General features: G+C 49.8%; 2 protein-coding genes across 3 annotated transcripts in view; one reads left to right on the top strand and one right to left on the bottom strand.

The window, feature by feature from the left end:
- Positions 1 to 22540, bottom strand: part of LOC133751568 (acyl-coenzyme A thioesterase 1-like) — a 38471-nt gene that overhangs the window by 6738 nt on the left and 9193 nt on the right. The window contains exon 1 of one of the 2 annotated variants that reach the window (XM_062181679.1): positions 3401 to 3857. The exons of the other annotated variant lie outside the window; for it this stretch is intronic. Coding sequence (XP_062037663.1) covers positions 3401 to 3857 — 457 coding nt within the window. Of the gene's footprint in view, positions 1 to 3400; positions 3858 to 22540 lie in introns of those variants that run through there. 2 annotated transcript variants of the gene reach the window in all.
- LOC133751566 (peroxisomal succinyl-coenzyme A thioesterase-like) lies at positions 16599 to 21018 on the top strand. Its single transcript, XM_062181678.1, has 3 exons — positions 16599 to 17082; positions 18976 to 19178; positions 20201 to 21018. Exons 1-3 carry the CDS (start codon positions 16626 to 16628, stop codon positions 20804 to 20806), a joined length of 1266 nt encoding a protein of 421 aa, XP_062037662.1. The 5' UTR covers positions 16599 to 16625; the 3' UTR covers positions 20807 to 21018.

The raw sequence follows: 22540 nt of genomic DNA, 5'->3' as shown, positions 1-22540 counted from the left end.
GCGCCGCGGCTCAGTAGGCTAATCCTCCACCTTGCGGCGCCAGCACACCGGGTTCTAGTCCCGGTCGGGGCACCGATCCTGTCCCGGTTGCCCCTCTTCCAGGCCAGCTCTCTGCTGTGGCCAGGGAGTGCAGTGGAGGATGGCCCAAGTCCTTGGACCCTGCACCCACATGGGAGACCAGGAGAAGCACCTGGCTCCTGCCATCGGATCAGCGCGGTGCGCCGGCCGCAGCGCGCCAGCTGCGGCGGCCATTGGAGGGTGAACCAACAGCAAAAGGAAGACCTTTCTCTCTGTCTCTCTCACTGTCCACTCTGCCTGTCAAAAAAAAAAAATATATATATATGCCTAATTTTTCATAATATGTATTTTCTGTGAACCTTTTGAAGTACAACTGTATCAATTTAGGAATTAGAATCTGTTCTATTACCCTATTTCCTATATCAGCACACTTTTTAAACACATTTTTTTCTTTTTTTAAGATTTATTTATTTGAAAGTCAGAGAGGAAGAGAAAGGAAAAAAGCAGGTATCTTCCACCTGCTGGTTCATTCCCCAAATGGCTGCACTGGCTAGGGCTTGAACAGACTGAAGCCAGGAATTTCTTTGAGATCTCCCAAGTGGGGCCAGGGGCCCAAGCCCTAGGGCCATTGTCTGCTGCTTTCCCAAGCAGATTAGCAGGGAGCTGGAATGAAGTGGAGTGACCAAGTCTCAAACCAGGCCCCATGTGGGATGCCGGCACCGTAGGAGGTAGCTTTACCTGCTACACCAAGCATCAGCCCCAATACATCAGCACATTTTAGTCACTAGAGCTTAGTCAGTCTTGATTCCTGGTCGGCAAATGTGTTATTCATTACCCCTCCAACCTACTCAGCCCTGCCCTGCTCAGCTTCCAGAACTGATGACTTCTCAGCTGGTGGATCTGCTGCTTTAAAAAAAAAAAAAAAAAAAAAAAAGTTGTTTATTTATGTGAAAGGCAGAGCTAGAGAGAGAGAGTGATCTTCTATCTGCTCGTTCACTGCCCAAATGGTCACAATGGCAAGATCTGGGCCAGACCGAAGCCAGCATCCTGGAACTCCATCCAGGTCTCCCACATGGGTACAGGGGCCCACACACTTGGATCATCTTCTGCTGCTTTCCCAGGCACATTATCAGAAAGCTGGCTTGTAGCCAGGACTTGAACCAGCCTGCATATGGAAAGCTGGCGTAGCAGGCAGTGGCTTAACCCTCTGCACTACAATGCCAGCCCCGGTCACTTTTCTGTCATCTTGTGGTTTAGGGTTTTCCAGGTATCTGCACCTGACGCCGTAGTACTGAGGTTGAGTGACCCTGACTCTTTTCTTCATGGGTTTCCGTATCTTCTTTGCGATCCTCTCTAGGCTGTATTGTGGAATCGTGGTCTATAACCCAGGTACATATTCTGTCTCCCAGGTCTACGCTGTTCTCCTGCACGTTGGTGGTCAGCACCTCCGATCACTTCTCCCCAAATATCAGGGATGGAATACTGCGGCTGACATCCACAGGGTCTCCACGTGTAAGGTTGGAACGTTTGCCCGTGATAGGAGCAGGCATGGCTGGGCCTGGCCTTGGGATTACTCACTGGTCCCTTATTCTTACCCCACTCTCACTTCTCTGGGCATTTTCTGCTGCTCACGCCAGGGAGGACCCCTGCCATGTGGAGGGCACCTGGGTCGGGTCTGATCTGCTGCACATTTGCTCCCTTGCTTTGGAGCTCCACCAGGGCCTCAGCACTTGCTGCCTCCACACCATTTCCCCCGATTACAACATCCAACCCCAGTCTCTGCATTTGCTGCACTGCGAAGGGACTTGCTGGGGTTGTTCTCCTGTACCGCAGTCTGCTGTATAAAACATCTTCCTTGGTGTCATTCCTGTGTCATTTCTGTTTCTTACACTGCTCCCAGAGCCTTTCATGCAATGACCATCTGGTCCCCACCAGCAGGATTCGTAGATGGGAGGCCACTCAAGGCACCGCTCTCTGTGGTGCCAGGCTTAGTGTCAGCAGTGCTGAGGTCCTGGGTGGCTAGCGGCTTCACTGCTGCAATGAAAGTGACTGGGGCCGACTGCCGCAGCTGCAGCCCCTATGGGCTGTGAGGGTCACCTGGCCTGCTACGCTGCTGGAACTGCTGCGGGCTCTCCGGGTTCCGCTCCACTCCTGCTGCAGATCAAACGTAACTGTTGCAGAATATTCCAAAGTACACACATAAGATTATTCTTTAACTTATGGAAATTTAGGTTATCTTCAGTTGTTCATTATTATAAGGAATGCTGCAAAAGAGACCTGTGTGTAATTCAGGAGAGATTACTGGAGGAAGAACTGCTATGACAAGGGCATTCAGGCATTTTCAAATGGGAAATGACTGTTGATTGGCTTTCAGAAGTGTTATCAGTGGAACAGGTGACCAAACAAGGACTGACTACAGTGTGAAGGGAGCTCAGGCTAGAGGCAGGGTCCGCGCAGGAGTGGGGAGAATGAGCATAACCTGATTGACTGCAAGTAGAAATCAGGAGAAGGTAGAAAGTGTTTAAAAGACTGCGGAAAATCAGAAAATGGCAGTGACTCCATTCCAGAGTCCCTAGAAAACATGAGGTTTAAAAATAGTATCTCAACCGGAAGGAAGTGTAGTTGCCCCTGAGGTCAAGTGGAAGGATTTCATACTGGAGAGAGACTTTTTATCAAACACCCCTTAGCACTGTTGGTTTTTTGCTTGTTAGTTGTATGTATCTGTTACACTATTTTAACATTGTTTACCAAAGAACCACTTCTCGATTTTACTTCCTTTCTTTCATGTTTCACAATGGTATTAGGGTCACTCAAACGAGTCACAGGAAAATTTCCCTCTTGCATATCAAATGAACCTGATCATTCCTGCCCCTTCACCAGACTGTTCCTGTGGGCACGTACACAAGTCAAGGGCACAGGAACAGCCGGGCACTCATGGGAGAACAGTTCTCCCTGAGTACACCAAGCTTTCAAGCCCGTTTTTCTAGACAGCGGTTTTCAGAGTCCGGCTGCCTCGGGATCGCCATGGAAGGGTGGTCACAACTCAGACCGCTGCTTGCAGGTTAACGGTGCAGATGGATTAAATCGGAAAGGGCCAGAAAGGTGCATCTCTAACGAGTTCCCTGCTCTTGCTACTGTCAGGCTGGTGCGCCAGGGATGAGCAGCTGCTCTCCAGCCTAAATGCGCAGAGCAATCACTCAGGGCAGGAGGTCTTGTCAAAACTCAGGGTCTGCTTCAGCGGGTGGGGCGAGGCCAATGAGCTGCTTCCCTAACCAGCTTCCGATAGCGCTGTTGTCTCTCAGATGTCCACAGGGGAAAGAACAAGGGCCAAGGGGACGGCCTCTCAGGAAGACAGGTGCAGTTAGGGCAGCAGACGGCTCACCTGGCGGCAGGAAGAGCGAGGCGCGCACCCGGCCCGCGCGCACCGGCTGGCGCCGCACCCCCGGCGGCAGGAAGCGGCGCTCCAGCAGCGCGCGGGCCAGGAGCTGCCCGGGCTCCGGGCCGTGGCCGTCCAGCACCTCCAGCTCCACGGCCAGCGGCGTCCGCACGTCCCGCTTCGTCAGACGCCAGAAGGGCCTGTCGGGCTGCAGGGCCCAGAGGAGCCCCATGGGCTCGAGCCCCGCGAAGCTGCCGCCCAGCGCGGGCGCGCGCGCCAGGTCCAGCTCGCCGCCGGCGTCGGCGCAGTAGCGCGCGTGGGCCCGGAAGAGCGCGCCCTTCTCGTCGCGCAGGGACGCGCGCAGCGTGACGGGCTGCTCGGGGGCCAGGCCGCGCACGGCGATGCGCAGCGGCTCGTCCCAGCAGCAGGGCCCCGAGGGCTCCACGCTCACCGACGCCGCCATTCCAATTTGGAGAAAAGGGGACACTACTTTTAGGAGTCCCAGTCTGCCCCTGCGGGCCCGCCTCCTAGCGACGCGACGGTGGGCAGAATCCTTCGCGGGCCTCTCATTGGCTGCCCGCTGCAGGCCGGGCCTGGCTCCAGACTTCGCGGGGCGCTCCGGCGCGCTCCGCTCAGAACCCGGCTGCTAATAGGAGGCGAAGTCCAACGTGTAGCAGTCGAGGTCGAGGTGGAAAGGCCGCCGAAGCCACAGGACTGAAGGGAAGGAACACAGTGCCAGGAATTTGGATTTGCGACGAATTCTGCTTGAGAAGTACGCATCCCTCCTCAGGATGCCTGGGAACGAGTCCCGGGCTTCTGCCTCCAGTTTCCTGCTAACGCAGACCCTGGGGAGCCCAGGCGATCGCTGAAGTGCCTGAGTCCCTGCTGCCCACCGGAGGGACCTGGATGGAGTTCCGGGCTTCTGACAGCCTGGTGCGCACCTGCTGGTGCAGTCACTCCGGGAGTCAATCAGCGGACTGGGAAGATGATCCTCCCTCTCTCTCCGTCTCTTCTTCCCCCTCGCTTCCCCTATCACTCTGCCTTTCAAATAAGTAGATCTTAAAACCTTTTTTAAAAAAATGTATTTGAAAGGCGGGGTCGGGGGAGATCTCCCATCCACTGGTTCACTCTAAATATCCACAATAGCCGGGCAGAGCAGACTGAAGGGCGAAGTGCCAAACTCCGTCCGGGTCTCCCCCATGGGTGCCAGAGGCCCAAGCACTTGTCCCATCCTTTGCTTTCCAGACATTAGCAGGGAGCTGGATCGGAAGTATCAGACTTTCACTCCTGGGTGGGATGCCCGTGTTACAAGTGCTGGCTTAACCTGCTGTGCCAAAAGGCCGGCCCTGAACGTGTTTTCAGATGAAATGTATCCCAGGTGCTTGCCATTCAGGCGATCCCCTGAGGACGTGGTCCAGGTCCCTCCCTCTTTTCCCCCTCAGTCCCTTAGCAGAGCCGGTGGTAACAGGAGCAGCCGCTTCAGAACAGGTTGATGTTTGTACAGTCAGACCTGCCTGGCTTCGAATGCCACTCTGCTCCTTAACACCTTGCAGATCTTTAGCAGTGTACTTAATTAGCCCCTGAATCCTTATCTGAAAATAGGTATCGTGACAATAAATGGTCTAAGGTAAAAGCACTGCCCCCAAACACCTGTGGCTTCATCAAAATGAGTTCTGTTTTTCATCTTAACTCATTGCCATGGGCTGTGTGTTGTAGCACAGCAGGTTAAGCTCCCAACGGCAACACCAGCATTCTGTGTGAATGCCAGTTCAAGTCCCAGCCTTTCCACTTCCAGTCCAGCTCCCTGCTAATGTGCCTGGGAAGGCAGCAGAAGGTGGCCCAAGTGCTTGGACACCTGCCACCCACGTGGGAAACCAGGTGGAGTTCCAGGCTCCTGGCTTCAGTCAGGCCCAGCTCCAATTGTGACCGTTTGCAGAGTGAACCAGCAGATGGAAAATATCTCTCTGGCTCTGTCTCTGTAACTCTGCCTTTCACAAATAAAATAAAAAAAAATAAAACCCTCCGTGGCAGTGTCAGGTTTGGGTGGTATCAGAATTCTGGCAGGAAGCAAATGGCACAGTGGACAATCTGAGGAGCATTTATAAGGGAATTTTTTAATATTTATTCATTTATTTGAAAGTCAGAGTTACACAGAGAGAAGAGAGGCAGAGAGAGAGAGAGGTCTTCCATCCGATGGTTCACTCCCCAGTTGGCCTCAACGGCTGGAGCTGTGCTGATGCAAAGCAGGAGGCAGGGGCTTCTTCCGGGTCTCCCACACGGGTGTACGGGCCCAAGGACTCGGGCCATCTTCTACTGCTTTCCCAGGCCATAGCAGGGAGCTGGATCGGAAGTGGAGCATCCTTCTTGAACCAGGGTTCGTATGGGATGCCTGCGTTCAGAAAAGGGCATTAACCCACTGTGCCACAGCACGGGCCCCTGTAAGGGAATTTTTTTACAAAGGCATCGACAAGATCCCCCCCCCCCTTTTTTTTTCTTCAGAAAAGCTCCACACGGTTTGGGGAAGAATTTTGTGCCTGAAGGCTCAAGGGAGGAGGGCTGTCTGGCAGGAGCCTTTCTAAGGGCCTTTCTAGGGGGACATAGGCAAGCCATGGTGATGCGGCAGCAGGAGGAGAAAACACATCTGGAGCTCGCTGTCATGTTGCCATTCAGTATCTTGCAATCGATTTGGCTAAACCCAACAGGACGATTCAGCCTCCCGGGCCCCCAGCAGGGTGAAGAGAGAAGGGTACATGGAAGATGTTTGGCAAATAGAAGCTAAGTAAATATTTAGAACCTGAGAAAAGGATGATCAGATTAAGCTCCAAATCTGAGTCAGTGAGCTCGCCATTCCACCTACTGAAGTAACTGCCATCTGGTCATCGGCTGCTCTTTAAATTGTCACAGGATAATCCCCCAACTAGGGGCACTGTTACACAGCATCTACCTGGGCTGCTGTCTCCTTCCTTCCCCTTCCCTGATGCCCATCTCGCTGTGAAAAGAAATAGAAATGTCTCTTAGGCACATGAGCGGAAAGCAGCCAAGCACCTGGCCAGGGCTTAGCTGGACCATTCAAAAGCACCTTCCTCTGTGGAGTTCTGAGCCTAGGAACTCCAAAGAAGAGGTAGGCAGTGAGCAGGCCAGCTGCGAGGGGATGCCCAGGGTCTGCAAAGGAGCTGCTGTAAGGAGTACTTTGCAGGGCAGGTGTTGGGGGCTCTGTCTGGAATCAGATTACCTGGGTTCAAGTCCTTGCTGCACTCCAGCTTCCAGCTTCATGGGAAAGCTGCCCCTGGGAGGCAGCAGACGCTGGCTGAAGTTGAAGTCCCTGTGGCCCATGTGGGAGAGCTGGTTTGAGCCCTCTCCCCCTTGCTACCACTTTGGGGAGTGAACCAGCAGATGTCTGTCTGTCTGTCTCTCTCTCTCTCTCTCTCTCTCTCCTTGCCTCTGGAATTAAAAAACATCCAAACAAAAACAAAAAGCAACAAATTATGTTCATGAGAAGATTGGCCCCACACACAAATTCCAGTGCTTATGTAGCAGCTAGATGAAGTGGCTGAGTTCAATATCCAGATATGTGTCATGCTGTTTCTGGAATGAAACAAAAAATGAATTTCTGTGCCATATATTAGTGGGGAGGACTTCATGGATGGACGTGATTCCTTGCTTGATCTAGAGCAGAATTTCTCTTAAGAGTCCTTGAACTTTTCCACTAATGGTTCATTGCCTTTCAGTTTCAAACCCATTATGGAAAGGCTGGGCTTTAGAAAAAATTACTGAGTCACCTGTGATCAGTACACCTCAAGATAATGAGTAATTTCACTGAACTGAGTTTAGATCACTCACTTAAGGTGCCCACTTTAACAGATGTGACAAATCACAGATAGTTTAGCATCTGAGGCAAGACCATAGGAGAATCACTGGCTGCCGAGAGTAAACTGTTGTTGACCAGGTTATTTTCTGTGGTCCCGTCCTGTCCCCTTGCCTCACAAGGAAAGTAACCTTGAAATGACCAAGCCCCTTTTTCTTTGTTTCTGGTTTTTATTATTGTTTTCTTTGGGTTTTGGTTTCTGCTTATAAACTTTGCTCTGCAAAAAACACAAGGCTCTGTGCAGGCATCTGATTAACCCTCCAGAGAGCAGAACCAGCACCATGTATTTTTATTTCCATGATGCTCCATAACACCTCATCCCTACAAAGCATTCTGTCTCTACAAGTTATCTGACTGCCTGTGTTTGGGTCAGGTGGTGAGGGACAGTGAATCCCAATTGAACAATGTGGTATCCTTTCATGTGCTGCTGTGGTGCAAGAAGCCAGGAAATGCTAAGGCAATGGGACCTGGTTTAAGGCAATAACTGTAGATACAGGAAGAGTATGTGTGTATGGTCTGCTCCACTGGTTTCTGGTTTGTTTGTTTTCCAGACCGTCTCTGTCTATAAAACTCCACTTACTCTGCTCAGCCAGTCAGAACCTGTGTGCTATTTTATGGAATGACATGTTGCCTGACTCTGGAAATAAAAACTGAAGCAAAGGTGGGAGTGGCCAACTGATAATACAGCCATTGGGATGCGTGCATCCCACATCCCAGTGCCTGAGATGGAGTCCCAACTCCTGCCTCCAGCTTCCTGCTATGTGCTCTTTAGAGGCAGTAGGCGACGGCTCAGGTAGTTGGCTTCCTGCTATGCATGTGGGAGACACAGACTACTCCTGCCCTGGCCTGAGACTACTGCAGGCATTTGGGGAATGAACCACCATATAGGAGGGGTGTGTGTGTGTGTGTGTGTGTGTGTAAAATAAAATATATATTTACAAATTTAAGTCAGTTAAGATCTTGAAACTAAATTGTTGTAATTTTTGTCCTTCAGCAAAGAATACCCATCAGGGATGACTGAGAAATCTTCCTCTAGACAGCGTCAGTTATCACAAGTTCATTTTATTTTCTGTAATTCTCAGTTAACATCTGAGATTCTTTTGCTTTTCTGATAAACCAGCTGAGAATGAAAGGGAGAAACGGTGGAGGTGGGACAGACTCCCAGGTGTCCCGGGATAGCTGTGATGGATTCAAGCCTGTGGGTCTGCTGCTAGTTTCTGTTTCCTGTTCAGGTGGGACAGAGTGTTCCACATGTTTTCACTCTTAGTAGCCATTGAAATAAGTACTTTCCTCAAGATAGCAGTAACTTAATAGTGCCCTCATGGTTAATAGTACTGAGTCAGTATTAATTTCCTGATTTTAGCCGGCTCTGTGGCTCACTAGGCTAATCCTCCGCCCTGCGGCGCCAGCACACCGGGTTCTAGTCCTGGTCGGGGCGCCGGATTCTGTCCCGGTTGCCCCTCTTCCAGGCCAGCTCTCTGCTGTGGCCCAGGAGGGCAGTGGAGGATGGCCCAAGTGCTTGGATTCCTGTACCCGCATGGGAGACCAGGAAGAAGCTCCTGGCTTCGGATCGGCACAATCCGGCCGTGGCAGCCATTTGAGGGGTGAACCAACAGAAGGAAGACCTTTCTGTCTCTCTCACTAACTCTGTCAAATTTTAAAAAAGTGGGGGAGAAGGCATGCTTTAGAAAACAGCCACCAGCTTGCTGGAAGAGCTGTGTCAGTATCCTGGTGTGCCTTCTCTGGCTTCAGTTCCCAGAACTTTGAACCGTGTAACTTACCCAGTTGAGTGGTTGCCAAGACGTTTTCCCTAGTTCCAGGTGATACTGGGAAGTTTGAGAGACTAAATCAGGTGCTGCCTCAGTTACTTTTTTTTTTTTTTGACAGGCAGAGTGGATAGTGAGAGAGAGAGAGACAGAGAGAAAGGTCTTCCTTTTTGCCATTGGTTCACCCTCCAATGGCCGCCGCGGCCGGTGCACCACGCTGATGCGAAGGCAGGAGCCAGGTGTTTCTCCTGGTCTCCCATGCAGTGCAGGGCCCAAGCACTTGGGCCATCCTCCACTGCACTCCCGGGCCACAGCAGAGAGCTGGCCTGGAAGAGGGGCAACCGGGACAGAATCCGGCGCCCCGACCAGGACTAGAACCCGGTGTGCCGGCACCACAGGCAGAGGATTAGCCTGTTGAGCCACAGCGCCGACCCCTCAGTTACTTTTGTAAATTTATTAGGTCAACAAGGAGCCTGACCAGATGGCTGGGCCAAGTAACTCTTGCATCCAAAACAGGTTAAGGCACTGGGGTACACAGGTATGTTATTTTCCAACTCTCTGACTATTCACTGCTAGCTTCATCCATTCCTGGCAACAGTTCTGCCTCTATCTATTTGGAAGAGTAGGATGTAAATCTTTGGGAAAATAGGCATGCCAGTTTCTTTGTATTTTGAAAAGTTGATCATTTGCTCAGTTGTTATCCAGAATCCTATAATTGGGGTCCTGGAAATCTGCATAAATTCTTCAGACACAGAAACAGGTCCTCTAACTCTTGTAATGTCGTATTCAAGGACAGTCCTCACTGTTAGACCCTCTCTTTGCTATCTCGACCTGGTCAGTCATTATCCTATACTCTTGAGTCTATTGTTTACCTCGAGTCTATTGTTAAGCTCAGTTCTATCATTTGTAGGCAATAGCTATCATTGCAAAGTGCTGGGCCTGCATTATTTGCTTAGGAGTTGACTTTTGACAGGCATCTGGTATAAAGTTTAAAAAGGACAATACAGGGGCCAGCACTGTGGCATAGTAGGCTAAGCCTCCACCTGTGGCACCACTATCCCATATGGGTGCTGGTTCGAGTCCTGCCTGCTCCTCTTCTGACCTATCTCTCTGCTATGGGCCTGGGAAAGCAGTAGAAGATGGCCCAAGTGCTTGGACCCCTGCACCTGGAGACCCAGAAGAAGCTCCTAGCTCCTGGCTTTGGATTGGCCCAGCTCCAGCCATTTTGGTCATTTGTGGAGTGAACCAGTGGATGGAAGACCTTTCTCTCTCTATCTCCTTCTCTCTCTGTAACTCTACCTCAAATAAGTAAATAAATGGTTTCCTTTTGAAAAAGGAAAATACAGAACAAAATCAGTAGGAGCATAACAAGTCTAGTTTATTTAACAGTTTTTAACAAAGAACCGATAGGTGATCCATTGATTGAATCAAATGACTGAGGAGATCTAGGTGAAATCTATTGTAACCATTGATGCTATTCCCTTATGTTGTGCAATTGGGTATCAATTTCTCATATACAACACATAGAATTAACAGTAGCACATTTCCTTATTTATTTATTTATTTATTTATTTTTCTATCCCAAAGACACCTTTTATTTAAGGAATACAAACTTCATAAGTACAACTTTAGGAATATAGTGATTCTTCCCACCATACCCACCCTCCCATACCTCCTCCCTCTCCCATTCCCAGTCCCATTCTCCATTAAGATTCATTTTCAGTTAACTTTATACACAGAAGACCAACTCTATACTAAGTAAATATTTCAACAGTTTGCACACAAACACACACACACACAAACTGAGAACAAGTTTTACAGTTAAGTCTCATAAACCAACTCATTGAGGACAGAGGTCCTGCATGGGAAGTTAGTGCACAGTGAATCTTGTTGTTAATTTAACAATTAACACTCTGATGTATGCTGTTAGTGAGCACCCAAGGCTCTATGGAAGCCTTTTGAGTCCACAAGCTCTGTCAGTATTTAGACAGGGCCATAAACAAAGTGGAAGTTCTCTCCTTTCAGAGAAAAGTACATCCTTCTTTGATGGTCCCTTCTTTCCACTGGGATCTCACTCACAGAGATCCTTCTTGTAGATCATTTTTTGCCACAGTGTCTGGTTTTGCATGCTTGAAATGCTCTCATGGGATTTTCAGCCATATCTGAATGCCTTAAGGACTGATTCTGAGATCAGAGTGCTGTTAAGGTGTTTGTCATTCTGAGTCTGCTGTGTGCCTACTTCCCATGTTGAATCATCCTCTCCTTAATTCTATTATATATTATCTAATTATCTAATTTAGTTATCTATATTATCTAGTTCTATTATCTAATATCTATTGTTATTACCAAATACTTGGTCTTATTTATATGATCTCTTTGACACTTAATCCTATCTATATGATCAGTTACACATTTAATAATGATCAATTTAACATGTAAGATGGCATTAGTACCACCCAGTTTAATGGGATTTGGAGTCCCTCGGCAAGTTTTTAGCTTTACCCTTAGGAGTACGTCTGTGGGAATACGTGCCGAACTGTACACCTCCTCCCTCTCTTATTCCCACTCTTACTTTTTACTTGGATCTATTTTCTTTTTTTTTTTAAGATTTATTTATTTACTTGAAAGTCAAGTTACACACAGAGAGAAGGAGAGGCAGAGAGGGAGAGAGAGAGAGGTCTTTCATCTGATGGTTCACTCCCCAGTTGGCTGCAATGGCTGGAGCTGTGCCAATCCGAAACCAGGAGCCAGGAGCTTCCTCTGGGACACAGAATGAAGACGACTCCTGGTGGTTCTGTATCAGCCTTTGTAAAGACCTCAGAAAGAGTCAAAGCTGTGGTTCATAATACATTTCAGTCACACAAAAGGCTATCCATGAGTTTTAAAGGTGTGCCTAACCAACCATAAATTTTAAATAACAGGTTTTCTATAAATCTTATTTTTTTTTAATTTATTTTTTTGACAGGCAGAGTGGACAGTGAGAGAGAGAAACAGAGAGAAAGGTCTTCCTTTGCCGTTGGTTCACCCTCCAATGGCCGCTGCGGCTGGCGCACTGCGGCCGGCGCACCGCGCTAATCCGATGGCAGGATCCAGGTGCTTCTCCTGGTCTCCCATGGGGTGCAGGGCCCAAAGACTTGGGCCATCCTCCACTGCACTCCCTGGTCACAACAGAGAGCTGGACTGGAAGAGGGGCAACCGGGACAGAATCCGGCGCCCCGACCAGGACTAGAACCCGGTGTGCTGGCGCCGCAAGGCAGAGTGAGCCTCAGCGCCGGCCTAAAAATCTTATTTTTTAAAAATATTTATTTTTCTGTTTGAAAGGCAGAGTTACAGAGAGGCAGAGGAAGACAGAGAGACAGAGGTCTTCCATCTGCTGGCTGCAGCAGCTGGAGCTGGGTCAATCTGAAGCCAGGAACCAGGAGCTTCTTCCAGGCCATCTTCCACTGCTTTCCCAGGCCATAGCAAAGAAATGGATTGGAAGTGGAGCAGCCAGGACTCGAACCGGTGGGAAATGGGATGCCGACACTGCAGGTGGTTGCTTTACACGCTGTGCCACAACGCCAGCCCCTTCTAGGAATCTTTAGGGTGTTGTCCTGTGCATGTTTTTTTTTTTTTTTAAAGATGTATTTATATATTTGAAAGTCAGAGTTACAAGAGAGAGGAGAGGCAGAGAGAGAGAGAGAGAGAGAGAGAGAGAGAGAGAGGTGTTCTATCTGATGATTCGCTCCCCAATTGGCCACAATGGCCCAGAGCTGCGCTGATCTGAAGCCAGGAACCAGGAACTTCTTCCTGGTCTCCCACACAGGTGCAGGGGTCCAAGGACTTGGGCCATCTTCCACTGCTTTTCCAGACCATAGTAGAGAGCTGGATCAGAAGTGGAGCAGCCTGGTCTCGAACCGGCATCCATAATGGGATGCTGGCACTTCAGGTGAGGGCGTTAACCTGCTGTGCAACAGCGCCGGCCCCCCCTGAACATTTTTAAAGAGCCTAAACTAGAAAGATTCCAATCCTAAACATATTTGCAAAAGTGTATTATATCTAATGGTGTAAATGCCACTACGATTTTTATAAAACCCATTATGTTTTTTAAGAGAATTCTAATGCAAGCACTACAGGCTCAAATTAAAGGAGAACATGTACAAAATGAGAACTTGGGAGCAGGTGTTGTCGTGGCTCAGTGTGTTAAGGTGTCACTTGGTATGCCCACAGCCCAGACAGGAATGGTAGATTTGAGTACCTGGTACCCCACTTCCAATCCAGCTCTGGTTAACGTGGCTGAGAGGCAGCAGATGATGGCTCAAGTATTTGTGTTTCTGCCATCCACAGAGATGACCCAGGATAGAGTTCCTATGCCTATGGTGGCATAGTACTGGCTGTTCCTGGGACGTAAAGAACCAGTGATGGGGCCGATGCTGTGGAGTAGCAGGTAAAGCTGCCGCCTGCGGTGCTGGAATCCCATATGGTCCCTGGTTCAAGTCCCAGCTGCTCCACTTCCAATTCAATTTTCTGTTATGGCCTGAGAAAGCAGTAGAAGATGGCCCAAGTACTTGGGCCCCTGCACCCGCATGGCAAGATCCAGAGTAAGCTTCTGGCTTCTGGCTCCTGGCTCCCAGTTTCAGATCAGCACAGCTCCAGCCATTGCAGTCATCTGAGGAGTGAACCAGAGGATGGAAGGCCTCTCCTTCTCTGTGTAACTTTTACTTCAAATAAATAAATAAATAAATCTTTAAAAAAAAAAACTAGTGATGGTTGTATCTCATTTTAAAACAGGAAGATTTTTCTCTCTTTCTTTACACACACACACACACACACACACCTCTTTCTGTCGCTCTGCCTTTTTCTTTTTTAAAGATTTATTTATGGGGGGCCGGTGCCGTGGTGCAGTAGGTTAATCCTCTGCCTGCAGTGCCACCATCTCAAATGCCAGTTCTAGTCCCAGCTGCTCCACTTCCAATCCAGCTCTCTGCTGTGGCCTGGGAAAGCAGTGGAAGATGACCCAAGTCCTTGAGCTCCTGTACCCACACAGGAGACCAGGAAAAAGCTCTTGGCTCCTGGCTTCGGATCGGCCCAGCTCCAGCTGTTGTGGCCATCTGGGGAGTGAACCAATGGATGGGGGACTCTCTTCCTCTCCTCTCTCTGTGTAACTCTTTCAAATAAATAAATCTTTTTTTTTTAAAAAAAGGAAATAAAAATTTAAAAATAAATACATCTTTTTACTTGAAGGCAGATTTAGAAAGAGAGAGGGAAATACAGAGAGAGAAAGAGAGAGATTTTCCATCTACTAGTTCACTCCCCAAATGGCTGCAATGGCTGGGGCTGGGCCGAGCCGGAGCCAGGAGCCAGGAGCCAGGAATTACATCTGGGTTCCCACATGGGTGGCAGGGGCCCAAGGACTTGGACCATCTTCCGCTGATTTCCCATGCACATTAGCATGGATTAGCAGGGATCAGAAGTGAAGCAAATGAACTATGAACTGGTGCTCATATGGGATGTATCTTCTCACTGATGGTTTGAGCTTCCCTATGACTCTATGATAAATTATCAGCAAGCTACAAGACTGCTAGTTGTAAAGGAGAGTAACAAAGCCTTTTCTCAACAAATGTATGGTGTTAAGGAGTTTCACATTAGCAGGGAGCTGGTTTGGAAGTGGAGCAGCTGAGACTTGAACTGGCACCCAGTTGGATGCCGGTGCTGCAGGAGGCACTGTCCACAGAGTCAGTCCCCCTGCTCCACATCAGATCCAGCTCCCTGCTAATGCACCTGGGAAGGCAGTGGAAGATGATCCAAGTCCTTGGGACCCTGCACCCAGCTGGGAGACCTGGAAGAAGCTCCTGGCTCCTGGCTTCAGCCTGGCCCAGCCTTGGCCACTGCAGACATTTGGGCAGTGGACCTGAGGTTGGAAGATCCCCACCCCCCACCCCCCGTCACTCTGCCTTTCAAACAAATAAATAAATCTTAAAAAAAAAAAAAAAAAAGAAGCCAAAACAAAGCTCCAGGTTGTGTTGCATCAACCTTTGAGTTTTTGTGTACTGATATTTCAGATGCCTATGTGGACAGACAACAAAGAAGAAACCTAGAGATGGCTTCCAGTGGGGGAGTCTCAGTGTGATCTGCAGTAGAGGGGACATAGGAAGTGGAGAAAGGCCCCAGAACGCAAGTGAAAAGGGGGTCAGTCCAAGGTCACCTGGAGAACTGTCCTTCTGTCCACCCCCAACCTGACGTCCCCCTTAGCAGAGCCAGTCCATCTCATATCCCATGCCCATCAACTTCTAAGGCTCCGGATGTGGAACTTCATCTTGACTGACACAATCTCAGTGCAAAATCACTGAGCTATAGCCAGAGTATATTTCCTAGGCCCTGGAGGGCCACACTAATAAACTAGATGAGCAGGCCTGCTGGGAGCATTGACCTTCCCCCGGATCCCAGTGATCCAGGTAAGAAGTTATAAAAGCAAAGAAGGACCCTTCAAGTGGCCTTCCTAGGTGCAGCCAATGGGCCTACTTCCGGACCTCCTCTGCATGTGTCGCTTCAGCACCTTAGCTGTTTTTCCAAGTACAGCGGCAGAGGTTGGCAATCATACACTGCCTGAAAGTTGGGCTAAAGGAAACTCGAGAGCAATTCTGTCATCTCAAACAATCTTCCCCGGGGCGTTGGAGACTGTCTGCTGGGCTGCCAAGGTGCAGCGGTGGAGGAAGAAATGTCTGCGCCGGTCAGGGACGGTTTCTTGCGATTTTTTTCCATAGTGTGGTTAAGTGTGATGTACTGGTTTCAGCTGTTGGCCCAGTGGCATGTCTCATTCCCAGGAGTGACATCTCGGCTACCCTCAGCATGCCCAGTATGCAGGATCCCATCATTTGTCAGGCCTAGGGATATGGCATTGCCTAAGCCACGTTTGGGTCACAGACTGCCAGAGAAGGATGCAGCCCTTGGATGCTCGCAGCACCCCTTCCCTCGTGTATTGTGCTGTCATGTTTGTGAGGATGGAGTCCGCGGCATTCATCAGCCAGGTCTCGCTGATGGCTTAGTTCTGTGCTCTCAGTTTGCCTCATACATTCCTCATGAAGCCCCAACAAAGGGCGGCCATTAACCAGTCCTGGTTTTTGTTGTTGATTTTGGGACTTTTTTTTTTTCCTTGCAGTTTATCTACTGACTTTTTCTTATTTGAAAAGCAGAGACTGAGAGAGAGAGAGAGAGAGAGACAGAGAGAGAGAGACAGAGACAGAGAGCGAGCGAGAGCGCGAGAGCGCGAGCTTTCACTCTCTGGTTCACTCCCCAGAAACCCACAAGAGCCAGTGCTGGGTCATGCTTAAGCCGGGCCTAGGGAACTAACTTGAGTTCCCTCTGTATCCCTCTGAATGCCTTAGCTTCAGGGCTCTACCTCGATTTCTACAGAGCCAAGCTGGGTCACCGGATTAGGCATTAACTCTAAGCAGACTCCCTCTCCTCCATCCAGGGAACTGGAGTATTGGCACCAGCGGCTCGGATAGTGTCCCGGTGCCCAACCAATGAAGTGTGCGAAGGGTGGCACCGCGGGGCGGAGAGGCCAGGCCCAGCCCAGGACTCCCCTAAGCAGGGACGCCTCTTTGCTGTCCAAGTCGAAATGGCGGCGACGGTGAGCGTGGAGCCCGCGGGCCCCAGCTGCTGGGACGAGCCGCTGCGCATCGCCGTGCGCGGCCTGGCCCCGGAGCAGCCCGTCACGCTGCGCGCGTCCCTGCGCGACGAGAAGGGCGCGCTCTTCCGGGCCCACGCGCGCTACTGCGCCGACGCCGGCGGCGAGCTGGACCTGGCGCGCGCGCCCGCGCTGGGCGGCAGCTTCGCGGGGCTCGAGCCCATGGGGCTCCTCTGGGCCCTGCAGCCCGACAGGCCCTTCTGGCGTCTGACGAAGCGGGACGTGCGGACGCCGCTGGCCGTGGAGCTGGAGGTGCTGGACGGCCACGGCCCGGAGCCCGGGCAGCTCCTGGCCCGCGCGCTGCTGGAGCGCCGCTTCCTGCCGCCGGGGGTGCGGCGCCAGCCGGTGCGCGCGGGCCGGGTGCGCGCCTCGCTCTTCCTGCCGCCAGGTGAGCCGGGACCTCTGAGGATGCCGGGCTGGCTGCACAGGGACGGGGTTGGTCAGAGAAACAGGCAGTAGCCGTGTCAGAGGCCGCTCAGCAAAGTGGAGCGCTCTGTGTGCTAGGTTTGTGCTGTGCGTTTTACTCGCACCGTCTCTCTTCATCTCTGTAATATTCCAGTACCAGCAGCCCTGTTAGTCTGCAGATGAAAAGGCACACCCGACCTGCTCCTACTCCCTGCCCTACAGATCTCTACAGACGTCAGCCCCGCTGGTCTTTGGGAGAAATAATGACCGTCACGGTGCCCATGGCCACCTCTGTAGAGTCCTGGGCACACGGGGCCTTTCTCCACTTCCTATGTCCCCTCTACTGCAGATCACATTGAGACTCCCCCACCGGAAGCCATCTCTGGGTTTCTTCTTTGTTGTCTGTCCACGTAGGCATCTGAAATATCAGTACACAAAAACTCAAAGGTTGAGGCAACACAACCTGGAGTTTTGTTTGTTTGTTTTTTTTTTTTTTTTTTTTTGGACAGTCAGAGTTATACAGTGAGAGAGAGACAGAGAGAAAGGTTTTCCTTTTCTGTTGGTTCACCCCCCAAATAGCCACTATGCCCAGCGCTGTGCCAATACGAAGCCAGGAGTCAGGTGCTTCCTCCTGGTTTCCCATGTGGGTGCAGGGCCCAAGCACTTGGGCCATCCTCCACTGCTTCCCAGGCCACAGCAGAGAGCTGGACTGGAAGAGGAGCAACCTGGACTAGAACCTGGTATGCCGGCACCGCAGGCGAAGGATCAGCCTAGTAAGCCGCGGCTCCAGCCAACAACCTGGAGCTTTGTTTTGGCATTTTTTTTTTTAAAGATTTATTTATTTGTTTTAAAGGCAGAGTGACGGGGGGATGGGGGGCGGGGAGAGAGAGAGAGAGAGAGAGAGAGAGAATCTTCCAACCTCAGGTTCACTCCTCAAATGACTGCAGTGGCCAAAGCTGTGCCAGGCAGAACGCAGGACCATCTTCCGGGTCTCCCAGCTGGGTGCAGGGTCCCAAAGACTTGGGTCATTTCCACTGCTTCGCCAGGTGCATTAGCAGGGAGCTGGATCTGATGTGGAACAGGGGGATTGACGTTGTACACAGCGCCCCCTGCAGCACCAGCATCCAAATGAATGCCAGTTCAGGTCCCAGCTGCTCCACTTCCAAACCAGCTCCCTGCTAATGTGCCTGGGAAACCAGTGGAAGATGGCCTGAGTCTCTGGGCACATGCCACACACGTGGGAGACCGGGAAGAAGCTCCTGGCTCCTGGCTTCCACCTAGCCCAGCTCCAGCCATTGGGGCCACCTGGGAGAAACCAGCAGATGGAAGAAATCTGTCTCTGTCTCTCTCTGTAACTTTGCCTTTCAAATACATAATTACACACACACACACACACATTTTAAGTGGGGTAGCCAGGACTCAAACCAGCTCTCTTATGGGTTATTTCATAGGATGCCCGCACTGCGGGCAGTGTCTTAACCTGCTGGGCCTCAATGCGGGCCCATGTTCTGGCTTCTTAATCCCATGTCCAATCTTCAACTGAGACTCAAAACCAATACTGTCTAAAACGTGAAACTCCTTTCGCCATATATTTGTTAAGAAAAGGCCTTGTTACTCTCCCTTACATCTAGGAGTCTTAGAAGCTTGCAGATCATTTGTCATAGAGTCATATGGAAGCTCAAACCATCAGTGAGAAGATGCTCTGTGTTGTAGAGGTTTCTCCCCTACAGAGTCGGTATCCCTTTTCAGAAGAGCCTCGGGGATCTGTTCTCTTTCCTCTCACAGGAACCCACTAGGCAAACTGGAAAGTTGTCTAAATGGAAAGCAAAATCCTTACCTTGTTAATGCCTTCCCTGTACAATATTCCCTTCTCTAGGATCTGGACCCTTCCCAGGGGTCATTGACATCTATGGTGTTGGAGGGGGCCTGGTGGAATACCGAGCTAGCCTGCTGGCTGGCCATGGCTTTGCCACGATGGCGCTAGCTTTTTATGACTTTGAAGATCTCCCCAAGGAATATGGTGACATACACCTGGACTACTTTGAAGAAGCCCTGTGCTACATGATTGAACACCCTCAGGTTCTCCTCATGCCCTTTATTTAATCAACCTCTAGAAATAGCCTCCTAGAATCTGTCACTTGTGCCAGGTGCTGCTCTGTTTGATCACAGAGATTTCTTTGGGAGACTAATTTGGGCCTTAGGTGCCTCTTATTTCCACTCTCTCTTTCAGAGGCACCTAATTAATCAGAAATTCCACGTGAGAGTTTATTACGAGTATTTAAATTCATTTTGTAATTCAAGTTGAGCTTCTCAGTATTTTTGCATGCTTGATATTTCATCTTTGATTTTCTGACATCAGAGTATGTTCTCCTATTTTGATCAGAACTTGCCTACCACTTAGAGAGACCAAGAGTTACTTAATTGAACTCTGAAATCTTGCTAACCTTCTATGATCATTTGGCAATGTATTTATGGGATCTGAGTTTGGATCCACATAGTTAGATACACAGCCACATTTTTTTAAAGATGTATTTATTTATTGGAAAGACACAGCAATGAGGCAAGTGGGAATACAGAGAGACAGAGAATCTTCCATCTGCTAGTTCACACCCAAATGGCTACAACAGTCAGGTTTGGGGCAGGCAGAAGCCAGAAGCCAGGAGCCAGAATCCTGTTCTCCTGGTGGGTGGCAGAGGCTAAGTACTAAGTACATATCCTCCATTGCCTTCCCAGGTGCATTAACAGGGAGCTGGATTGGAAGCAGAGCTTAACCTGCAGCACCACAAGGCAGACACACAGCCTATTTAAGCCTCGGATGGGGCCTCCTGCAATGAGATTCTGTACAAGACAAGCCTCATGCTTCAGCCCTCTCTAAAGAATGATTCTCTGGGTCATTTATGACCAGTATCTAAATTTGCCAGTGAGATTAAAATTTGTTTGCCACGTATTCAGCTAGGTACTCTGTACAAAGAGACACCCTGTGGCTGAGGTTGTAGGTAATTCACAGATTAAAGCCAGGAGCATCTCTACTTACATTTATACAGATGGTTTTGTATCGCCTAGATTCTTACTCTTAACTCTTCTCCCTTATTTTCCTCCAGGTAAAGGGCCCCAGCGTTGGACTTCTGGGCATTTCTCTAGGAGCTGATATTTGTCTCTCAATGGCCTCTTTCTTGAAGAATATCTCAGCCACCGTTTCCATCAATGGATCTGGGTTCAGTGGAAGCAGAACGATACGCTACCAGCAGACTAGCATCCCGCCATTGGGCCATGACCTGAGGAGGACCAAGGTAGCTTTCTCAGGCCTCCTAGACATCGTGGATATCCGGAACGATGTTGTAGGATGGTGTGAGAACCCCAGCATGATTCCAGTAGAGAAGGCCCAGGGGCCCCTCCTCCTCATTGTTGGTCAGGATGACCATAACTGGAGGAGTGAGTTCTATGCCCAAATAATTGCTGAGCGATTGCAGGCACGGGGAAAGGACAGCCCCCAGGTCATGTCTTACCCTGGCACTGGACACTACATTGAGCCGCCCTACTTCCCAGTGTGCCTGGCTTCCCTGCACAAGTTACCCAACAGACCGGTCCTCTGGGGTGGGGAACCCAGAGCTCATTCTCATGCCCAGGTAGATGCTTGGAAGCAGATTCTGTCCTTCTTTGGCAAACACCTGGGAGGTGCCCATAAGAGACTTCCCCCTAAATTGTGATGCATTTGTCTGTTGTTGCCTTGAGAGATTCAAGGCCAGAGTCTAGCATTCAATAGCCTTAGATGGATCACTTGTCAATTGGATAACATTGAATTCATGTCTGTAATAGTGTGTGCTTACTGAATAAGATTTCTTTGCCATTACAATATTTTACTAACACCAACTGCTTGTAGAAGATTCCAAGGTACACAACATGAAATAATAAAAAGGATCCCCACTGTTAAAATTTCTGGTTCTTCTGGGTTTTTTGAGCTCATGCTTTGACCCTTAGATGAGTGTTATTTTTTATTTATTTAATTTGTTTTAGAGTCAAAGAGAGAGCTCCCATCATCTGGCTCACTGCCCAAATGTCTGCAGTGGCCAGTACTGAGCCGGGGCCAAAGCCAGGTAGCAGGAATCAACCAGATCTCCCAGGTAGGCAGCAGGAACCCAGTTACTTGAGCCCTCACTGCTGCCTCCCAAAATCTGTGTTTATCAGGAAGCTGCTCTCAGGAGCCAGGCACTGCAATATGGGATGCAAGCATCTTGCCCACTCAACTCAGCTAAACTTCTGCCCCGTGGGTGATCTTTAATATCGGGTGACTTTCTCCGACTGTGAGCAGCCGATTTTGCTCTTCAGCTGCTGGTAGCAGGGAAGACTCTTCTTTTGGCCCCAGGTCTACAGAGTGGTGTTGATGAAAGGACAGGCGCCTGACTTTTTCATTGTAGAGGTCAGAGAAGATTCGTTTGAGGAGTGAGGAGCAAGTGTCCTTAGAATATTTAAGTCTGGGCCGGCACCGTGGCTCAACAGGCTAATCCTCCGCCTTGCGGTGCCGGCACCCCAGGTTCTAGTCCCGGTCTGGGCACCGGATTCTATCCCGGTTGCCCCTCTTCCAGGCTAGCTCTCTGCTATGGCCCGGGAAGGCAGTGGAGGATGGCCCAAGTGCTTGGGCCCTGCACCCCATGGGAGATCAGGAGAAGCACCTGGCTCCTGGCTTCGGATCAGCAAGATGCACCGGCCGCAGCGGCCATTGGAGGGTGAACCAATGGCAAAAAGGAAGACCTTTCTCTCTGTCTCTCTGTCTCTCACTATCCACTCTGCCTGTCAAAAAAAAAAAAAAAGAAGAAGAAGAAGAAGAAGAAGAAGAAGAAGAAGAAGAAGAAGAAGAAGAAGAAGAATATTTAAGCCTAACCTTTGTTCTGAGGGTGAGTCAATAGCATATGTCTTCTCTCTTCTGGCGCTTACAACTTGGAAAATCATAGCATGATAATCTTAGAGGAATCATTCATACTTTCCTTGATGTCAGGGCTACACAGCATTGTATAGGTATATTACAAGAAAAGTAGCTTTTATACCAAAACTGGTATAAAGACATCAAGCCAGACATTTGCAGCAAAGCTCTGGGAAAACATAGAGTCCACGTCTCGAAAGAAGTGTGGCAAGATTCTAGAACGGCATTGGAATGAGACATGTTATAGGCACTTTAGGAAAGTAGAGTCAGCCTTCTGCCTATGCATTCCCCCTTCACGTCCACATTCCTCTCACGTTAATATAAACCCGCTCTCCCTAGAAGGCCTTCCAGAAGTCTCATTACTTTTCCACTACAGATGAGGCCGCTCAGAACAGTGCCTTGGGTGTAGCTCACTATCGTCTTCTAAATCTGAACAACTGTGATTTAAAGAAACCAGTGTTTATCCTCAGGGACACACGTCTATAATACGATGGTGTAATGAAGAGAAGATAGTTCTTACAGA

Source organism: Lepus europaeus, chromosome 22 (assembly GCF_033115175.1).
Source record: "Lepus europaeus isolate LE1 chromosome 22, mLepTim1.pri, whole genome shotgun sequence".
NCBI lineage: Eukaryota > Metazoa > Chordata > Mammalia > Lagomorpha > Leporidae > Lepus > Lepus europaeus.
Note: the sequence above shows the minus strand (reverse complement) of the source record. Positions and strands in the feature narration are given on the sequence as shown.

What these genes read in the sequence shown, in the direction of transcription:
- LOC133751566 (XM_062181678.1), top strand. Translation starts at nt 16,626, where the DNA reads ATGGCGGCGACGGTGAGCGTGGAGCCCGCGGGCCCCAGCTGCTGGGAC. An exon ending in CTCGCTCTTCCTGCCGCCAG is followed by an intron (nt 17,083 to 18,975) that starts GTGAGCCGGGAC and finishes TCCCTTCTCTAG; the next exon opens with GATCTGGACCCTTCCCAGGG. An exon ending in ACATGATTGAACACCCTCAG is followed by an intron (nt 19,179 to 20,200) that starts GTTCTCCTCATG and finishes ATTTTCCTCCAG; the next exon opens with GTAAAGGGCCCCAGCGTTGG.